The sequence below is a fragment of the Balaenoptera physalus genome, assembly GCF_965194825.1.
Source record: "Balaenoptera physalus genome assembly, chromosome: 9".
NCBI lineage: Eukaryota > Metazoa > Chordata > Mammalia > Artiodactyla > Balaenopteridae > Balaenoptera > Balaenoptera physalus.
Window position 1 is genome coordinate 44,052,191 of NC_138888.1, and position 17,920 is coordinate 44,070,110.

Genomic DNA, 17,920 nt, shown 5'->3' on the forward strand with positions numbered 1-17,920 from the left:
AATTTAGCTTAAATTATTTTTTTTTAAAAAAACCCTTTCTTGGAAGAAAGATAAGAAAAGCCCCTTCTTTTTTAACATACTATAACATTTTGCTCAAGAAGCTGAGCTGTAAGAGGGTCAGGGTTTTTCTTTGTATTCTTTGCATTGCATGTTTCCCTCCAGTATTGGTTCATTCTCGTTAATCATGGTTTTTGAAGATAGCTAGTTCATTTGTCTCCAGCAAAGAATCATCAGTAGTTTGTATTGCTTTACCTGTACTGGCTTCTAGAGATGGAAACAAACTGAGGTGTCTCTCAGCAGGCTTCTTTTTTACTGGGGGTGGGGGAATCTATGCAAGGACTAAAATAAAACCGTCCAAAATCAAAGCAGCGACAACACAGTTAAAATTAAAAAAATCAAGCAACATTTTTTTTATCATTGCTCGTGGACATCTGTCCTTCCCATCAGTCATCGTGTTTCGCCTCCTTGTATCCACACCCCTTTTCCTTCGTACATGTTTCCAGTCACTTCCTTTCTGTGAAAGGTTGCTTAGCTTTTTTTAAAAAAAGTTTTAATTTTTGCTTTTGCTGTTCTTTGTATAAAAGTAGCAGATTAGGGCTTCCCTGGTGGCGCAGTGGTTGAGAGTCTGCCTGCCGATGCAGGGGACACGGGTTCGAGCCCTGGTCTGGGAAGATCCCACATGCCGCGGAGCAACTGGGCCCGTGAGCCACAATTACTGAGCCTGCGCGTCTGGAGCCTGTGCTCTGCAACAAGAGAGGCCCGCGCACCGCGATGAAGAGTGGCCCCCGCTTGCCACAACTGGAGAAAGCCCTCGCACAGAAACGAAGACCCAACACAGCCAAAAATAAATAAATAAATAATTTAAAAAAAAAAAAAAAGTAGCAGATTGGATGGATGTGTACACTAGGTGTTTGGAATTCCCTGAAAATCCAGAGTGAAGAAACCAGGTGTGCAGGAAGCTCTCCAGCCTCTCTTGAGTAGAGCTTTGAGCTGACGGAAGTGCTTAATCTGGACCATCATTTTCACAGTATTTTCAAAGGAGAGTTAAACACTGTGCTTATTGGGAAATCTCTGTCAGTTGGTGGTTGCTCCGACAGGTAGCCAAACAAGTTGATTACCTTTTGGATTTTAGCATAGAAATCAAAGTAGAACACATCAGCAAGAGCCTCTTCCATTCCGTCTTTAGAACCAAAACATTCAGTAGTTGAAGCAAGAGCTCTCCCTGACTCAGGGGCAAAATGTCTATATTTTTAGATGCCACTGCTTTTTCCTCGGATGCTCATTTTGTGAATTTCATTTCCAATTTCATATCAGACCAGTGGTTGAGATTGGTAGGTGGGTCACTAGACATGTTTTTGGTTTTGCAGGCATTATTTCCATTTTGTTTCTCTCTGTACTGTATGCAAACTGTGTGATACAAGAGGTTTCTGCCTTATTTCCACATGCAGAGTAGCTGGGTGTCCTCTGCCTGAGCATTTGGTTGGTCAAGCTCTGTCTACCTCCTAAACCGGCTACTGAGAAAATCAACTTCAGCCCTGTCAAAGAGTCTCTGGCAGCAGTTCCTAATAATTATTTATGCTTTTGGAATGTTTTTCAGCTCCTAAAACCTTCTGTCTATTTCAGTTTGATTTTCTCAATTTGTACAATATATGCATATTCTCTTTTTCCCTTTTGTCATCTCCCCACTCCCCCGGGTTTTGCTTTTTAATGTTCTGTAGTTTTGTATGAGATGAGACTTGGGTACTTCTTGCTCAAGCTTTAATGCTTTGTAAATAAAATTGGGTGTTTATTAAAAAACAAACAAACAAAAAACACTTTCTGACCTGAAAGTGGACTTGGGAACATATAACTGAGGATAGCTCTAATTTTTCTTAATGCAATTCTACCTGGAGAGAAGAAAATAAACTAGATCCATTCTGATCTGTGTGTGATTCTAGGTTAATGACGTAGCTGGGTTTTAGTTTTTCTTCAAGTTGTTACAAAATAGGCTCTTGGTCTCTGAATTGTATTAAGAATCCACCAAATTAATTGAAACATTCATTTTTCATGTCTTTTATATTTAGTAACCACCATACCGTAAGATTTGAAAGAAAGTACCCCAAGAATTGAGTTATAATAAACCTAGCATTTAAAAAATTTTAACCTTAATTTTGCAATTCACATAAGCATTAGCTTGAACAGGTCACTTCTTTATAATTGATACTCCACAACTTCTAACAGTTACTTGAAGAATGATTTATTTACTTTTAAAAACATAAAAACCTAGGCAAGATCCTCTTAACTATATCAAAGTTAACCTAAAGAATAACAGAAAATGCCTTAAGCAGCCAAGTTTTAGATCCATGAAGGAAACAGTTCTTAAACGATGAGTGTAGCTGATGGGCAGAAAGGTATTAAATGTCTCAAGCTCCTTTTGGTAAAATTAAAGATGCTGTCACCGTCAATTCGTGCTGGAATAGCACTGCCTCTCCAGGGGCATTTGGATGCTGGTTGTCACAAGGCTGTGTCGGGAGTACATTGGTATCTAGTGTTGAGGCCAGGAATACTAAATCTTGTTCAATATGCAGAATAGTCCTGCAAAACAAAGAACTGTCCTGCCTAAAAGCCAATGGTGCCTGCACTGAGAAATACTGTGCTACCTCTAATTGCAATAAACTCAAGTTCACTACCTGGGGAAAAGAGCAAGTTAGCCTCCTTGTCGTCAAAATTTGGCACCTTGTTACAATGCACATGACACCCAGACACTGCTCACTTGTCTGCTGAACTTCTCCCTGCTCCAATCATTTTCCCTCACCTTAAAAGGGCAGGAGGGAGTACCAATATAGGGTTAGCTATTTACACTGAATTACTTTGCAAATAGTGTTAAGGAAAACTTTAGAGCTGCCAGTGACATATTCCTTTTTTTCCTCTTCTATCTAGTCAGTCACCAATCCTTCAATGTAGTCTTTGAAATGATCCTCATGTTTCTTTAAAATGATGCTTGTGCTTCTTTCTCTCTCCTCTCCTCATTCACTCTTCTTCCCCATAAGTCTCTGCACTTAACCGCTGAGCATCTGGATGAAAGAAACAGCCTTCAGAGTGGCCCATTCTTAGGCTAATTCCTCTCCTAACAAGCCCACCTCCTCCCTCCAACTGCTGCTAGATGTTCCCTAAACATCTTTTCCTCACCTTGCTTTTTACTCAAAAATCTTCAGTTGAGCTTCTACATCCTATCACCCCTTCATCATTACATCAAAACTTTTTAAAGGTATTGGCACTTTTTCATCTTTTTCATCTTCGTATTTTCCATTGTGTCGGACATGAAACAGATGCCGAATATATACTTAATTACCGTAAAATGGAGATTTGGTTCTCAATTTTTTTTTTTTTTTAAAGGAAGGTTTTACTTTATTTATTTATTTCTTTATGGCTGTGTTGGGTCTTCGTTTCTGTGCGAGGGCTTTCTCCAGTTGTGACAAGCAGGGGACACTATTCATCGCGGTGCGCGGGCCTCTCACCATCGCGGCCTCTCTTGTTGCGGAGCACAGGCACCAGACGCGCAGGCTCAGTAATTGTGGCTCACGGGCCCAGTTGCTCCGCGGCATGTGGGATCCTCCCAGACCAGGGCTCGAACTCGTGTCCCCTGCATTGGCAGGCAGATTCTCAACCACTGCGCCACCAGGGAACCTCTGGTTCTCAATTTTTAATATTTATGTCCAATCACTTCTTAAAGCTGTTTTGTTTTCTTCTTCAGTCCAAGCCCTTATTAATTTCATTTCCTTTGCACTCTTATGATATTACCATAGCAAAGAATAGAACACTTAGTTTTCTATTACTCATGATTTGTTATTGTTGCAAAATATTTCTGCTAATTAATTAGCTCATAAACTACATACTACTGAGCAAATGGCAGCAACACTCCAACAAGTCCACAGATAATTGTTTATTGCTTGCTGAATAACAATTCCACAGTTTGTCTCTACCAAATTACATCATGATGTAAAATGGGTGTTTGGGGCTTACAGATCCTTTTATAATGTACCCGGGGCTTACAGTATAACCCAATCCTTAATACAAATAATAGAAGACCTGTCATAAGACTAAAGGAGAAGCCTGTAAAGTTAATGGAAGTTTCCCATTATATACCATGAGTCTTACAACAGACCTTTCAGTTAAGACATATGAAAAAGAAAAAGAAACAGAGCTAGATAAATGGTGTATCAAATTGTATTAATTTATATGTAATGAATCTTTCACTTCTGAGTTTGTTTTTGCATCCAGATGACCCTTGAACACTCATTCACTCTCAGTTTCTAAGCAAAGTTCTCAATTAAAGACTGCTTCCACATCTGCAGAAGTTCAAGCAGTCTACAAATCACAATTTCTTTATATTTATATGCATGGATCTGTTATGCAAATGTTCTAGAATTATTGTTTGACCAACCAACTTTACTCTTTAATTTGATATACAAAGGAGCTTTGCCTGTAAATCCCCAGGATTCTTTAGAAACAGAACCAGCCCTGAGAACAACCAAGCCTTTAAAAATATTTCCATACTTTATTTCTTCCTATCGTTTTTAAATAAAGAAGGAAAGCATTTTTAATCTCCATTCAGTTACATAGAATTGGAACACTGCTATGTAACAGAAATCATCATACTAATGCACAGAAACTGAAAGTCAAGCAACTTTGGTCGAGGCTGAATTGAATTAAGTGTTGATCTTGTAAACATTTCCATAGGAGGTAGCCATACACATTTGACTTTTTGTCAAATAAGGGATAGTAAACAATGATTCTGAGATTCTAATAAATTAAAGGTATTTTAAAAGCATTAAATAAATGTTTCTCTTTTTTAAAAACCAAAAGTGAAACAGCACACAGATTTTCAATAAATTAAGAAGTGAAATATTAAATCTTCAGAGTTGAAATGTCTGCATCTTCAAAGCTCCACTGGTTCCATTTGATAATGTTTGAAACTATGATTAATAACGGGACCACATTCTAAACAACTTGTGTGCAAGGCAAACTCTGCGAATATTTCCATTCACTATGGTGTTGTCCATAGCTTTACACCAGTGACCTGAAAAACAATACCGTGCCACTGGATATTCCACTTTCTTTTTCTGACGGCGGTCTGAGCGCTGGAGACTTTTCAGGTTTCAACCCCTACCCAACAGTGCTGGTTTAAGTGCCTCCAGCTGCTGTTCCCATGAACACAGTGTTGATTGGTGGTAGAGAGGATGCCATTTCTCTACCATTTGCTCCATGGGAGTCCAGGGTTTCTTGAGCTGGATATTGACTGGAAGTTCCATACATACACTGGGATGAGGAGGAAGGAATTGGGGTTTGCAAGCTGGATGCTGTAAGAGAAAATATAATCAGCAATTGAAAATTGACTGACAGTTTCTTTTTTCTGTGCCACTCACTTTACGACTTGTGCATTGAGCACATATATCTGTACTAAATTTGAGTGTGTATGATTTCTCAGAGCAATGCTCATCTTTTCTTCCATTTTCCCCCCTGCTATTCTCCCACAAATTTTCCTTCAATACATTTCACAAAGAAAATTCAATTTCAAACATAAATTCAGACAACTGTATCACCAAAATATATCCCCAGTCTACGTCCTTTTTCCAGCTGCACCTCCACAACTGTAGTTCAAACCACCATCTTCTCTTACCTGGACCAACACAGCAGCCTCCTAACTAGTCTCATGACCCTCACCCTGCAGAGAGCAGCCAGGATAATCTTGCTGATGTGTATATCAAATTGTCCCTCTTCTCAAATGCTACAATGACTTCCCATTACTCTTAGAACAAAATCCAAGCTCCTTGCCCTGGTTCCTAACACCCTAGATGAATTGGTCTCTGCCTTCTGATTTATTTTACTCCCCTCTCTTCATTCACTGTACTCAAAACACACGAGCCTTCTTTCTGCCCATTGAATTTTCCCAAAATGTTCCCATTTCAGAAACTATGCAGATTTCCATTTCTTCTGCCTGGAACTCCATCATCAAATCTTCACATCATTGCCTCCTTCTTATCACTCAACTTGCAACTCAAATATTTCTGCCTCAGGAATCCTCTCCGAGCTACCTAACCTAAAGCAGCTCCTCCATTACTATTTGTCATTTTACCCTATTTAATTGACCTGAGAGTAACTGAAATTATCTTTTTAATGCATTTGTTTATATTTTCATTGCCTTATCTCTTCCTACTGGAATGTAAACTTCTTACAAGCAGGAACTCTGACCTGATTACCACCATAACCTCACACCTAAAATGAGGTTCAGCACATAATAGTAGGTTCTCAAATTTTTTTACTAACTGGCTCACTAGCACTACCTTTCCTGCATTTTTGGTTCCTGCCTTCTCAGTGCTATTTTTCTTCTTTTTCTAAGTACCATCATCTCTGTCACTAAAAACCAGGCTTTATAATTAAGGAAATATAATTATAGGCCCTAACTCCCCTTGTGCTACTCATTCACTCACTCTATTCCCTATTATCACCCTGAAGCCCTCTTTGCAATTTACTTGTAAGCCAGCTCTGACAACTAAAGCTTAGAATCTATCCTACACCCAAACTGTGTTCCATCAAAGCATCCACCATCACTACAAGTAAACAGAACTAATAGTAACAATAGCAACTCCGTACATTTCAGTCTCACAGTGAGGAAACTTCCTGAAGTGGAATTTTCTGCTTCATTAGAGTAACCCAGAAGCAATGACCATCTGCAGATAGCATAAGATGATAGCAGACTCTGCTCAGGGAGCGTCTGTGATGGTCATAGGAAGGGAAGAAGTGCTTCCTATTGAATTATTGGAAAAATACACTGAGTGAGGAGAGATGCAATTTATTTCATTTTCCCTTATGCTCTGTTTGGGTGTCAATGCCCTCTACTTATGCTAATCTGAAATCAGTTCCATTGGAAGATTTCAATCATCTCATATAAACATTAACACTCCGCCTTGATACTTACGTGGATATAATACTTGCCCTGTGATACCTTATTAGCAGGATTAGAAACTAAATCTATGCATTTGTTTCTGCCCCTTTTTCCAACTCAGTAATGTAATGAGTTCCTACTATGCGGCAGACTCTCTGCTGGGTGTCGGTGACGCATCTAGTACAAGTTGCCGTATTTTCTTAGGGACAGCAACCTGGCTGGAATAAGAAGCTAGGGGACTTCATGGCAAACATACAGTTTTGTTCATTTTTGCTTAAAATGTATGTTATAGAATAAGAAAGCAACATTTTCTACAGAGGTATCTAATCACATTTTACATACAATTGAGAAAGTTATGGTAACCTTCATCACAAGTCACCATTTTCTAAAACTTGGAGTGGTTTTAGGATACTGATGGAGATTATGGGGTCCAAAGACAGCTCTTGGCACTGGCCCTGCTTCCAACAGTGAATAAGAGAAAGTGAGAAAAAGATATCATTATTGCCCTTGTAAAACTTAACAGATTTTTGGACTGCATTTGACAGGTTACATGAATTTTCTGCATACATAATAGATTCCAGAGATTTGTTTTGGAAAGAATACCAGATCTAGCAGTAGGTTGCATGGTGACATGTATATAGAGAAATAGCAAGGCTTTTACTAACAGATTCAGAAACATAACTTCAGATCCGAAGTGATAAACCAACTGTGGGAACGTGAGTGCCCAGTTAACACTGCATAGCTGAGGTTAACAACTTTTAAAGAATGTTTTCAAGAAATGTTAATATAATTTACCTACTACAGGAGTTCGACATGCAACTGCAGGTGGTGTGTCTGCATAAAACGAGCTGGTCTGCTTTCTACTACCATCATCTAAAATGTTGAGCGGATCATGGATGTCACCATAGGGAGGCAGGGAGCGAACACTGCTGATGACAGAAACATGTTGATTCACCATCGATCCAAGTCTGTGAGACTCTGGGTAGTTTACGTTGCTTCCATAGTACCCTACAACAGAAAATGTTGAGAATGTACAGTTAACTTATTACAAGTAATATTCCAGGAAGATAAAAAAAGGACAAGGTAATAGGATAGAGCCCTAGAGATATCATACTGTAAATATTACATTTACATCTACATTTACAATATGGTTGGATTCGTGCTTATATATGGATATGGTTCATTATGTTGTTTTTTATTTTAAAAAATACATAGGCATTATCGTATTATCAATTTTGAGATGTAAGACAACACCTCTCTCATATTTCCCTTATTTAAATTAACAAGATCTTACAATGCTTATGAAGAAAAAAAAAGGCACTATCAGCCTCTCACAAAGATTACTTGTCAAATACCAATTTTATTTACAGATTCATGTTTCTGGGAGAAGGACTGGCCTACACTGAGGAGAGGAGCATCCGAGCAGCCTCTACACAGAGCTTACTTTGGTGGCTGACTAAGTCCACAGATTTTTCCAACTCAGTAACCTCAAGGTACTTCAACAGGAGGCACTGCTTGGGTCCTAATCTTTAAGATCTGCTGCTAGTTCTCCGGAAGAAACATTATTCACTAAATTTTCAAAGGACAGAACATTCTTCTTTTGGGCTATTAAGGTTGGTCTCAAACATATGGTTTGACATAATATTTTTGCATCATGCAGGACATTTAGAAGGGCAACTTTAATAAAGTCACAAGAATTAGGGATATGTTTGTATGTGGCAGAAATTGGCTCCAAATATCTAAGATTCCATGATTTTGAGAAAGCTCTACATGGGATGACATGCTATTCACCGGAGGTAGAACTCAATGTCTGATTTTGCCTTACTGCCAACTCAAAAGCCAGGAAAAATTCTTTAAAAATGTCAATACCATTAGGTGAATTAGGAGGCAATGTTGCTCCTTGGCAGCTGGCAGCTCCTGCATTGCTCAGGAAATTGAAGCTTCCTGTATTTAAAAACTGCATATTGTGTGAATCTTGGCCATGTGGGGATGGTCCATAGCTGGAAGATGGCCGAGAATTATACGGGGACCCAGCACAGCTGCCACTGAAGAAGTCTCTAGAAAGCTGCTGTTCACTCCAGACCATGCATCGACTGTGCTCGGGGCGATGAGGATAGAGTCCTGGTGGGGTGTGAGGCTGTGCCCTAAACACAGTCTGATAGTTAGAGTTGGTCCCATAGAAGTCATGGTTGGCTTGAGGGAGAGTAGGATAAACAGGCTCTGAGTATGCTGAGCAGTGTGGTGGGGCTGACAGTACTGGGCCCACACTCGGGGGTCTCCCTGCCATTGGCCCCTGATTAATGACGCTTCCTCGGCTCGCCATGGCTGGAGAAATGGGTGGTGTCATCAGATGACCAGAGCTCTGGGAAAGCTCCATTTGACCTGGAAAAAAGTTACCAGAGCATTCACTAGTGGCAAATTAAAAATAGATGGCTTCACATCTTTTAAAATTATGCACGATTTATTACTATACCTTTTTTCCAGCTTAGTTCATTTCTAACCTCCAAAAATAACAGGACTAGGGACCTATAAAACTCTAGGTTTAAAAAGCATCATCACAGCAGTGTATTTCACAACAGTGGCAACTTTTGGAGTTAGTGACTATGGAGGAAAGTTTGGGATGGCTTCATCCTTCCGTGGGTATAAAGATGATTAGAGATCAAGCTTGGGAAGGGCAAGGGGTCTGCTGTTCACATTTCTCTGTAATTAAAAAACAAGCTGAAGGCTAAATGGTTTGAAGTTTAGGGTAAAAGAAAAGGGCAATAATGTCAAAATGACCATGGCTTCAAAGCGGTCAATTCAAAACTTCATGCAGACCCCACTGATGAGCAATGAGTTATGAAAGCCACCAAATCCCTGGGTCTCCAATTTTCCATTGGTGGAATTACGCCCCTAAACTACCCATGCCAGGTTTAAAATTCTGTGTGTCCAATGAAGTAAGGTATATAGAAGGATTTCAAAGAACACATAAGGCAATAAGCAGACTTAAAGTATTATCTAGTAGCTAGTTTAAGCCATAAACATTCAGATTGACAGAAATGGGACCCTAGACCAAAGAGGAAAATTATTATAATGGTAATCCTAAAATAGCTGAATCTACTTTTTAATGGAGGAGAAATAAAGTCTCCTCAAAATCCGAAAATAAATAAGAAGCTCACATTTTTCGACTTTCAAAGTATTTTAATGATTTTGTGAACACCTAATCTATTTTTTTCTTCCACTAAATGAAAATAACCAATTATTGGGACCTCTGATATAACTAAGAGAGTATGTTAAAATGTGATACCTATCTTAAAAATGGTATTGATAATAATGTGAATGACAAATGTTGAAAATCACAAAAATATTATAAAGCTTTGTTATAAGTCAGTGAAGATAAGCCTTTTTATTTTTGAAATGCCTGGAGTTTACCAGCTTTAAGAAAACAAAGGAATAGGTTCCTGTGAGACATACTGAAGCCTATGTGGTTTTCTGGGTTGTTTCACAGCCTACCAGTGAGCGGCATGTTGTCTGTATTCCCAGCTGGGAATGGGTGCAGAGCAGAGGTTAAGCCTCCAGGTTGACTGGATGATAGAGGAAGATAGGCTGTTTCCACATGGCTTTCATTCTTCACGGTATCGCTGGGAACAGTGCTCCCTTTATTACGGTTGGCCAGAAAGCATGAACTCGGAGAAGCAGTGAAGGCAGCTTTACTTGCATCTGGAAAGATTTTTTTAAATAGGAAAGCTAATATCATTGCCACATTCGTAGTGGATAAGCCCAAGTTAAAAGAAAAACTGAAAATGTTCTAGGGTTGTGTCATAAATCTGGAAATTCCTGAGAAGTGTTTTCCATGGGAAATAAGACTGGCAGATCTTTGGTGTTGGCAGTGGTGCTGGTTTTTGTTAACTGTATATTTGTGGATGTAGGTGTGTTCTTCAGGGCACTAAATAATCCACTCTGTAGTGAACAGCCTTCAAAATGCAAGTCATCACATCCCAAATATATTGTGTCCCTCTTTCTTTAAATTCCTATAGAACTCATCTCTACACCATTTATAAGGTGGTATACCACATGCGCAGTCTTAAATTCTAGTTATTTTTGTATTATCGTCACTTCTCCAATTTTACCTAAGTTCTCAGAAGTTAAGAATATTGATTTGTATTCTTCAGAGTTTCCAATAAAGTACCTTGACTACTCTATATACCAATGGAGGAAAGAAAAAATAGGGCTCTCTTAGTGTTAGTATCCTGTGTTAGTAGTGACATTTTGGGGGTAAAATCTGAGACTGTTATAAATCCATTTAACATGTGGGCTTACAAATTCTCCAACTTAGATTTCAACAAAGAAATATGCAAAACAAGATATACATTTTAAATTACCTGAGTTCTTCATGTACTTGTCCAGTAAATTCTGTAACTCCTGCTCTTTGTCATTATTAAACTGGGTCTCCATGGCCAGCAGAATGTATTCATCAAGAAGCATTCGGATCAAATGGAAAGAACCTTGTTTATGGATAGGGAATGGGGAGAGGGCATTGTGAGATGAAATGAGGGAGAGAAAGAGAAGGAAGGAGAAAGAGAGAAGTCAAGTTATCTTTGTGACCATCTCGCAACACTTTACAAGGAGCAACTGAAATAAACAAATACTTGTTGGACTTTAAATGACCTGCTAAGACCAACATGCTTAACTTGGGTCTCTAATCTTTTTGTGTACCGCCTGCCCAGCTCACTGTGTGTACTGTCCTGCCAGCTCTTTGGCCACTAATTACATCAAAGGAAAATTCGGATGAAAGTGAGACATGCTTTATGCTTTAAGAGGGCACACATTGGAGTGTGATAAGCTTTAACCTGGGGAGAATGAGCTCTACTCTGCTCTATTTCTGTTTACTTTGTACTAAATAATTAGACAATAGCCAACATGGTCTGAAAAAAGTATCAAGTAAGGAGATGTCTTTCTAGCCTGAAACAAAATGCTCTTTCATTTGAAAAAAAAGGAGAAAAGTAATTTTCATGTGGAAGATGTCCTGGAAAACCTTAAACTTCTTTTAACTATTCAACAGATTTTCCAACAAAAGTCTTTTTTCATAATAAGGTCAGGTTTAAATATTGTATAATTTAAGAAACCTTAAATATAAGCAACATATTTCAAATAATAGACAATATATTTTGTTCATCCCTCAATACAAGTTCACTGATTTTATCTAATTCTGTTAAAAATTAAATGAACAAATTTAGTTAATTGTAACCTATTTTATAATGCGAGGATTCTCAAAATGCAACTACTAAATGTGGAGGTACTGTCCAGGAGATAGCATTATAACTACAAACTAAGAATCTCAGAAATTTTAGGAAAAAGAAGGTATTCAATTTTTGAAAAAGCTAACGACTCAATTTTTTCATAAGTTGTATAGATCAGGATAGATGGTTCAAAAACATATGACAGTATGTCTTCCAAGCTGGTCTTTGATTCTTGGAATACAGCTATGAGGGCAGGTTCCTGGAAAAGATGCAAACATTTGCCATATTTCAATGAATAGTGGCTTTGGAAAATAATGTATTAATTATTGTTTATTTGCTTGTTTAACAAAGAAAATTTATCTAAGCACTGATGGAGTGTAATGGTTATAGCTGCTATTTATTGTGTTTACCAGGTTCTGGCAATGTATTTTTATACATATCACGTCACTCAAGTGCCTATATAACCCAATGAAAGAAATATTCTCCCATTTCTACAGTGAGCAGCCTAACTTGGGTTAAGCCAAGCCAAAGAGAAGCAGTGTTAGGATTTAACTCTGCAAGTGGTCTGACTACAAAACCCAGGCTAAAACCAACCATTCTCTACCGGCTCAAGAGTCTGATTTGAGGAATGACAGTGCCATATGTTTAAAAATTGATAGGAAATGTGACTGAGGAATGAATGATGTAATTCATCTAAGAAGAGTTTTATAAAGCACATAAGATACCAAAGCTAGATGCATTGTTCAAGGTGAGATTATGCATTACTCGAGCACCAAAAAAGCTCCACTTTAGCAGAAAGTCTTGAGCCCTCTTCTTTAATGATCTTCCATTTTGTTTGCTGGTCTAAAAGTAAAGGAACAAAATGAAACTATAAAATCTGTCATTTCATTATTACATGCTTCCTACGTAAGATCAAGAGGTAGAAAAACTGTCTGACAAATGGACAGATTGACAGGGCATGCCATTTATTTTATCAAATACAATGATTTGTCTAGGGATTTTAATTTTCATCTGGCTTTGCCATCATTTTTCAGGCTAACAGATCTTTATTCTATGTGGTTTTGTTACCTAATAAATTGGACAACGAAATGAAATAATTTACAAAATATTTTCTCTCTTAATTTTCCTTTGACAGAGCTTTAAAAAGAGAAGGCGAAATGTGAAGGAAGGGTTATATATTTCTGTGAATGATTAACTCTGACTTCTCTGGTCCTGAATGATAATCTGTTTTCCTTCCAGGAGAAAAAAAGTCCCTACACTATAACTAGTTTCCTTGATATGGAATGGCTAACACCAACTGGTGATGGATATATTTGTTCTTATGGCCTTGTTTCATGATGGATGACTTGAAGGTTAACTGAAAGAGTTGAAGAAACCACATGAAAACACAAAATACTGAGCTCCTGGAATTAAAAAATGTAAATACTTAAAACCATATCTTCTGTCAGCTTTTATGAAAACGTGCTTTTTAAGAAAAGGGCCAGCTCTTTCCAGTTTCTAAGTTTATCTTTCACTACTGATGTTACACAGCTGTACACTTATTGACTGATAGGGAAGGAATAGTGTCTTGTAGTCTGTCAGAAAACGATGAATAGAATTGAAACTGTGCCCAGTGCTCTCAAATCTGCCATATTTCTAATCTTGATATTTGACTTCCCTTATTGGTAGGGTTTCAAAAGCTTTTCAAAGCATTATTACACACAGCCTATCACCACTCCCCGCCATTCAAGAAATTACAGCCAGTTTAGCATTTACTATTAACAAAATTTTATTTTCTGAATATGTCATTGAAAAATACCTTAATAACTCTCTGCTCTACCACAGTATCCAACCATTCAATAAAAGCCTCCACAGTGGCATTCTTCTTAAGGAGATCTTTCAGTTCTTGGAACACTGTGATAGAGTCATCTACCATGTAAAAAGGAAAAAAAAAAAAAAGCAGAATATTGCACACTACTTTGAACCCAAGAGGAAACCTAAAAGTAGAAATCATTAATAATTTTATAGAATAAAAGGGCAAGACAGGTAGATTAAATTAAATGTGTTAAAGAAATTAATTTCATATCCTGGAAACCAACAAAAAAATCCTTAGTTCTTTACTCTTCAAAATTTTAATCATAAGTGTATATGTTTTGGTATATATTGAAATGCAGGTTTATATACTATATACTAGGGAAGAATTGTTGTCAGTAGAGATGATTATTCATTTTGAATGCAGTGCTTTCATTAAATGCAACAGATTAGTTGAAACCTAATGACTGAACTAAGCTAGACTTGTTGATTTCCTGCTTTCTGAAATATCCTTTATCTTTAGCAAAAATTAAATTCTGCCCTGCAGAATTGAGCCACTTAAATAAATAATCTTTTATCATGTAAAAGTTAAAGGGGCAGTTAAGGACTATCATTTTATTAAAGAGTTTGAGGTTTACTGAATCCCAAAGGGTAATATAATTTTATGTTAAGAAACAGAAAGCAGGACTGAGGTTGGACTGTCCCCAGAGAGCAGTGTGCTATAGCCTATAGGAGGCTGCATTTTTTGGTGTTTTCAGAGAGAAACGATGGGAGAAATAGTGGGTTGCTATCCCTGGGAAATGGAACCTGGTTGTCCGGTCACATGTACTGGCTTGGTAAATTCTGTCAGACTGTCCAAACCTAAGCAGGGCATTTCGGCTTTGAAAAACAGTATTGCATTGAGATATCATTTTGGTATGCACTATACGCCATATGATGCCAAGAGTGCAAAACGCATGGAAATGCATATGCATGTAATATAGAACTGGAAGAAAACTCACAAAACTCAAAACTGTTTTGATTATGCCCAGGTGTTTTCTATTTGGATTATTTCTAGGCAATGAGATTATAGATGACTTTTATTTTCCTCTTAATATTTTCTATATTTTCCAGGTTTTTCACAATCAGTAAGTACAACTGTTTTAAAATAGAGAACAATTTTTAAAATTAAAAGTATTTCTCTAAACCAGACTCTCTCAAACAGATATGATTTTGTAGTCCAAGGGGACATTTGGGAATGTCTGGAAACAGATTTGGTTGTCACAACTCGGAGGAGGCTGCTGCTGGCATGTAGGGGAGAGCGGCCAGGGATGCTGCTGGACAGCCCCACTGCCCTATCAAACAGGTAGGCATCCGGCCCAAGACATCGGTAGTGCTGAGGTTGGGAGACCCTGCCCTAAACAAAAAGAGAAGACTTACATTCAGTGTAGATATCAGATTCAGTGTCTGTGCTGCCCGAAATGGTGAGAAGGGCCTGAGATCCAATACTATTCAAGTCAACCTTTTCAATGTCAGATACCATAGAATTCACGACATGCTGGTCAAAGAGAGCTGGTCTGGCAATCTCCATAAAGAAAGTAAAAAAGACACTAAATTATATCACTGATCCTCCATCGAAAGAAAATTTTAGCTTCTAGAGAAATAGTTCCTTGAGAGAAGAGTATCATAAATAACTCTTTTTTTATTTTAAAACTAAAAGCTGTAGCTGAGATTCATGATCATCTCTGTTAAAGGTTTGAAAACTACTTTTGGAATAAGAAAATAATTTTTTTTACCCGTGGTCATAAAATAAGAATTTCACAACGTTAAATTTCTTATCTGGAACTATCCCAAGCTAGTCTTTCAAAATTTAGGGGGCTAGAAACCTTCATAAAGCAAAGGATCATTTGAGGAGAGGGCAAGTATATGTTAACAATATACAAACATGTAACTCTAATTTAAGAATTACTTTTTCCTCCCTATTTAAGAGAACTAAATTAGAGGTAGTTTAAAATGTGTTGTGGCTTTCACAACATCACACGGGCTCATTCCCCATAACCTATTAATTTTATTAATTGGATTCATTTATTAATTGAATTCATCTGGCAAATAAGAGTTTTACATTTTACGTTTCATTCAAAAGTATTTTTTTCTTTTTTTACTTTCTATTTTGAAATAATTTAAAATTTACAAAAAAGTTGCAAAAGTAGTGCAGAGTATTTTCACATACTCTCTATCCAGCTTCTCCTAATGTCATCATCTTACATAACCTTTGTATATTATCAAAATCAGGTACAATACTAGTAACGCTGGTACAATATTAGTAACTAAACTAAACTACCGAATTTCATCAGTTTTCCCACTAATGTCCTTTTTCTGTTCTAGCATTCACTCTAGGATCTCATGTTGCATTTAATTGCTGTCTACTTAGTCTCCAATCTCTGAAAGTTCCCCAATCTTTGCTATCAGATGATTCATTTTTGATTTGGTGACTCAAATACCCTCGGCTTACCAACGTACCTGTGCAAGATGTAAGAAAGATGTTTGTCGTTTCAGAGATGATACAAATCTTCGCACAATAGGTATTTTCTTGTCAGTTAGAGCTTCTGGCAAATTTTCCAAGGATGAAACAACCCATTGTTCCCAATTTTTAGCAAAATTTCTTATGTCTGCTAATAAGCTACAAAAAAACCCCAAAGAACAAAAAACTCTGTATTAAATGCTAAGAAGTTCAAAATGCATTAAATAAATGCAGTTTAATGGAGGTATATTATTACTCTTTGATTCCAAGAACATGACTGAAGTCAGCCTAGGTCTGCCATTTATCATCTTGGTCAAAATACTGAGTCTCCTGAAGGTCCAATTTCCTCATCTGTTAATAGGAATAAGAATAGTATCCAGGGACTTCCCTGGCGGTCCAGTGGTTAAGACTTCACCTTCCAATGCAGGGGGTGCGGGTTCAATCCCTGGTCGGGGAGCTAAGATCCCACATGCCTCGCGGCCAAAAAACCAAAACATAAAACAGAAGCAATATTGTAACAAGTTCAATAAAGACTTTAAAAGTGGTCCACATGAAAAAAAAAAAATTAAAAAAAAAGAAAGAATAGTATCCATGTCACAGGATTATTATGAGGATTACATGAAATAATTCATGGAAAGTGTTCAGGTTAAAACTTGGCAGGCAGAAAGTGATCAATAAGACATAATTTATTATTAATATTAATTCATAATTCAATCATTTTCTATAAAATATTTCTGGGAAAAGGTAAGTGTGCACTTAATTTTGCATATCTTGGCTTACTGAGAGACACGCATAGGGATCATAATGCCATTTCAGGTATTTAATATTTGTTTCTAGTAACATATTCTTATAATCCAAATATAACTAATTACCACAAACATACTAAATTACCAAAAATTACCACAAACATACTAATTAGAGGACCCCATTTAGGAAGTTGCAAAGGTTGGTTGTGTATATATTATGAAAACATACAAAAATTTATAAATCCATCAACAATCTACATATTATATCTCAACAAAACAGATCTAAATATATTTAGGATGGGGCATATGTTGGGGAGCAGTGACATGGTACAGGAAAAACACAGGCAGAGTGTGGAGTTAAACAGACGTCAATTAAAATCTAGGTTCTGCTTCTTAAAAATCAGCTGACTCTGGGCAAATAAATTAATTTCTTTGTACTCCCAGGTTCCTCTTTGTGAATTTGGATCATAACAGTTACTTTCGAATAGTCTGACAAGTTGTTTTAAAAAAATCCAACTGTTCAATGACAAGGAATTGGTTAAATAAAGTATAGTATTTTTCGGATGCTGGATTTCTATGCAATTAATCATTTAAAAAAATGCTAATCTATATTTGTTGACATGGAAAGATTTTCATAGTATACTGCAATAATATGTGTACTATAATTCCATTTTTAACATTCCTAGAAAAAAGTCTGTGAGATACAATAATAACCTAAGACATTAAAAATGTGGTAAGA

The 17,920-nt window shown here is 37.2% G+C and overlaps 1 protein-coding gene across 1 annotated transcript in view; it reads right to left on the minus strand.

Annotated features, from left to right (window-relative positions):
• Positions 1-4,515: 4,515 nt before the first annotated feature.
• RFX6 (regulatory factor X6) overlaps positions 4,516-17,920 on the minus strand; it is a gene marked incomplete at its 5' end in the record, with an annotated part of 56,058 nt that continues 42,653 nt past the window's right edge. The window contains 9 exons of the mRNA XM_082475496.1: positions 4,516-5,339; positions 7,721-7,933; positions 8,795-9,307; positions 10,418-10,624; positions 11,287-11,409; positions 12,870-12,987; positions 13,943-14,052; positions 15,355-15,499; positions 16,435-16,594. Of these exons, the coding sequence (XP_082331622.1) occupies positions 5,164-5,339; positions 7,721-7,933; positions 8,795-9,307; positions 10,418-10,624; positions 11,287-11,409; positions 12,870-12,987; positions 13,943-14,052; positions 15,355-15,499; positions 16,435-16,594 (1,765 nt within the window). The 3' untranslated portion in view covers positions 4,516-5,163. The remainder of the gene's footprint in view (positions 5,340-7,720; positions 7,934-8,794; positions 9,308-10,417; positions 10,625-11,286; positions 11,410-12,869; positions 12,988-13,942; positions 14,053-15,354; positions 15,500-16,434; positions 16,595-17,920) is intronic.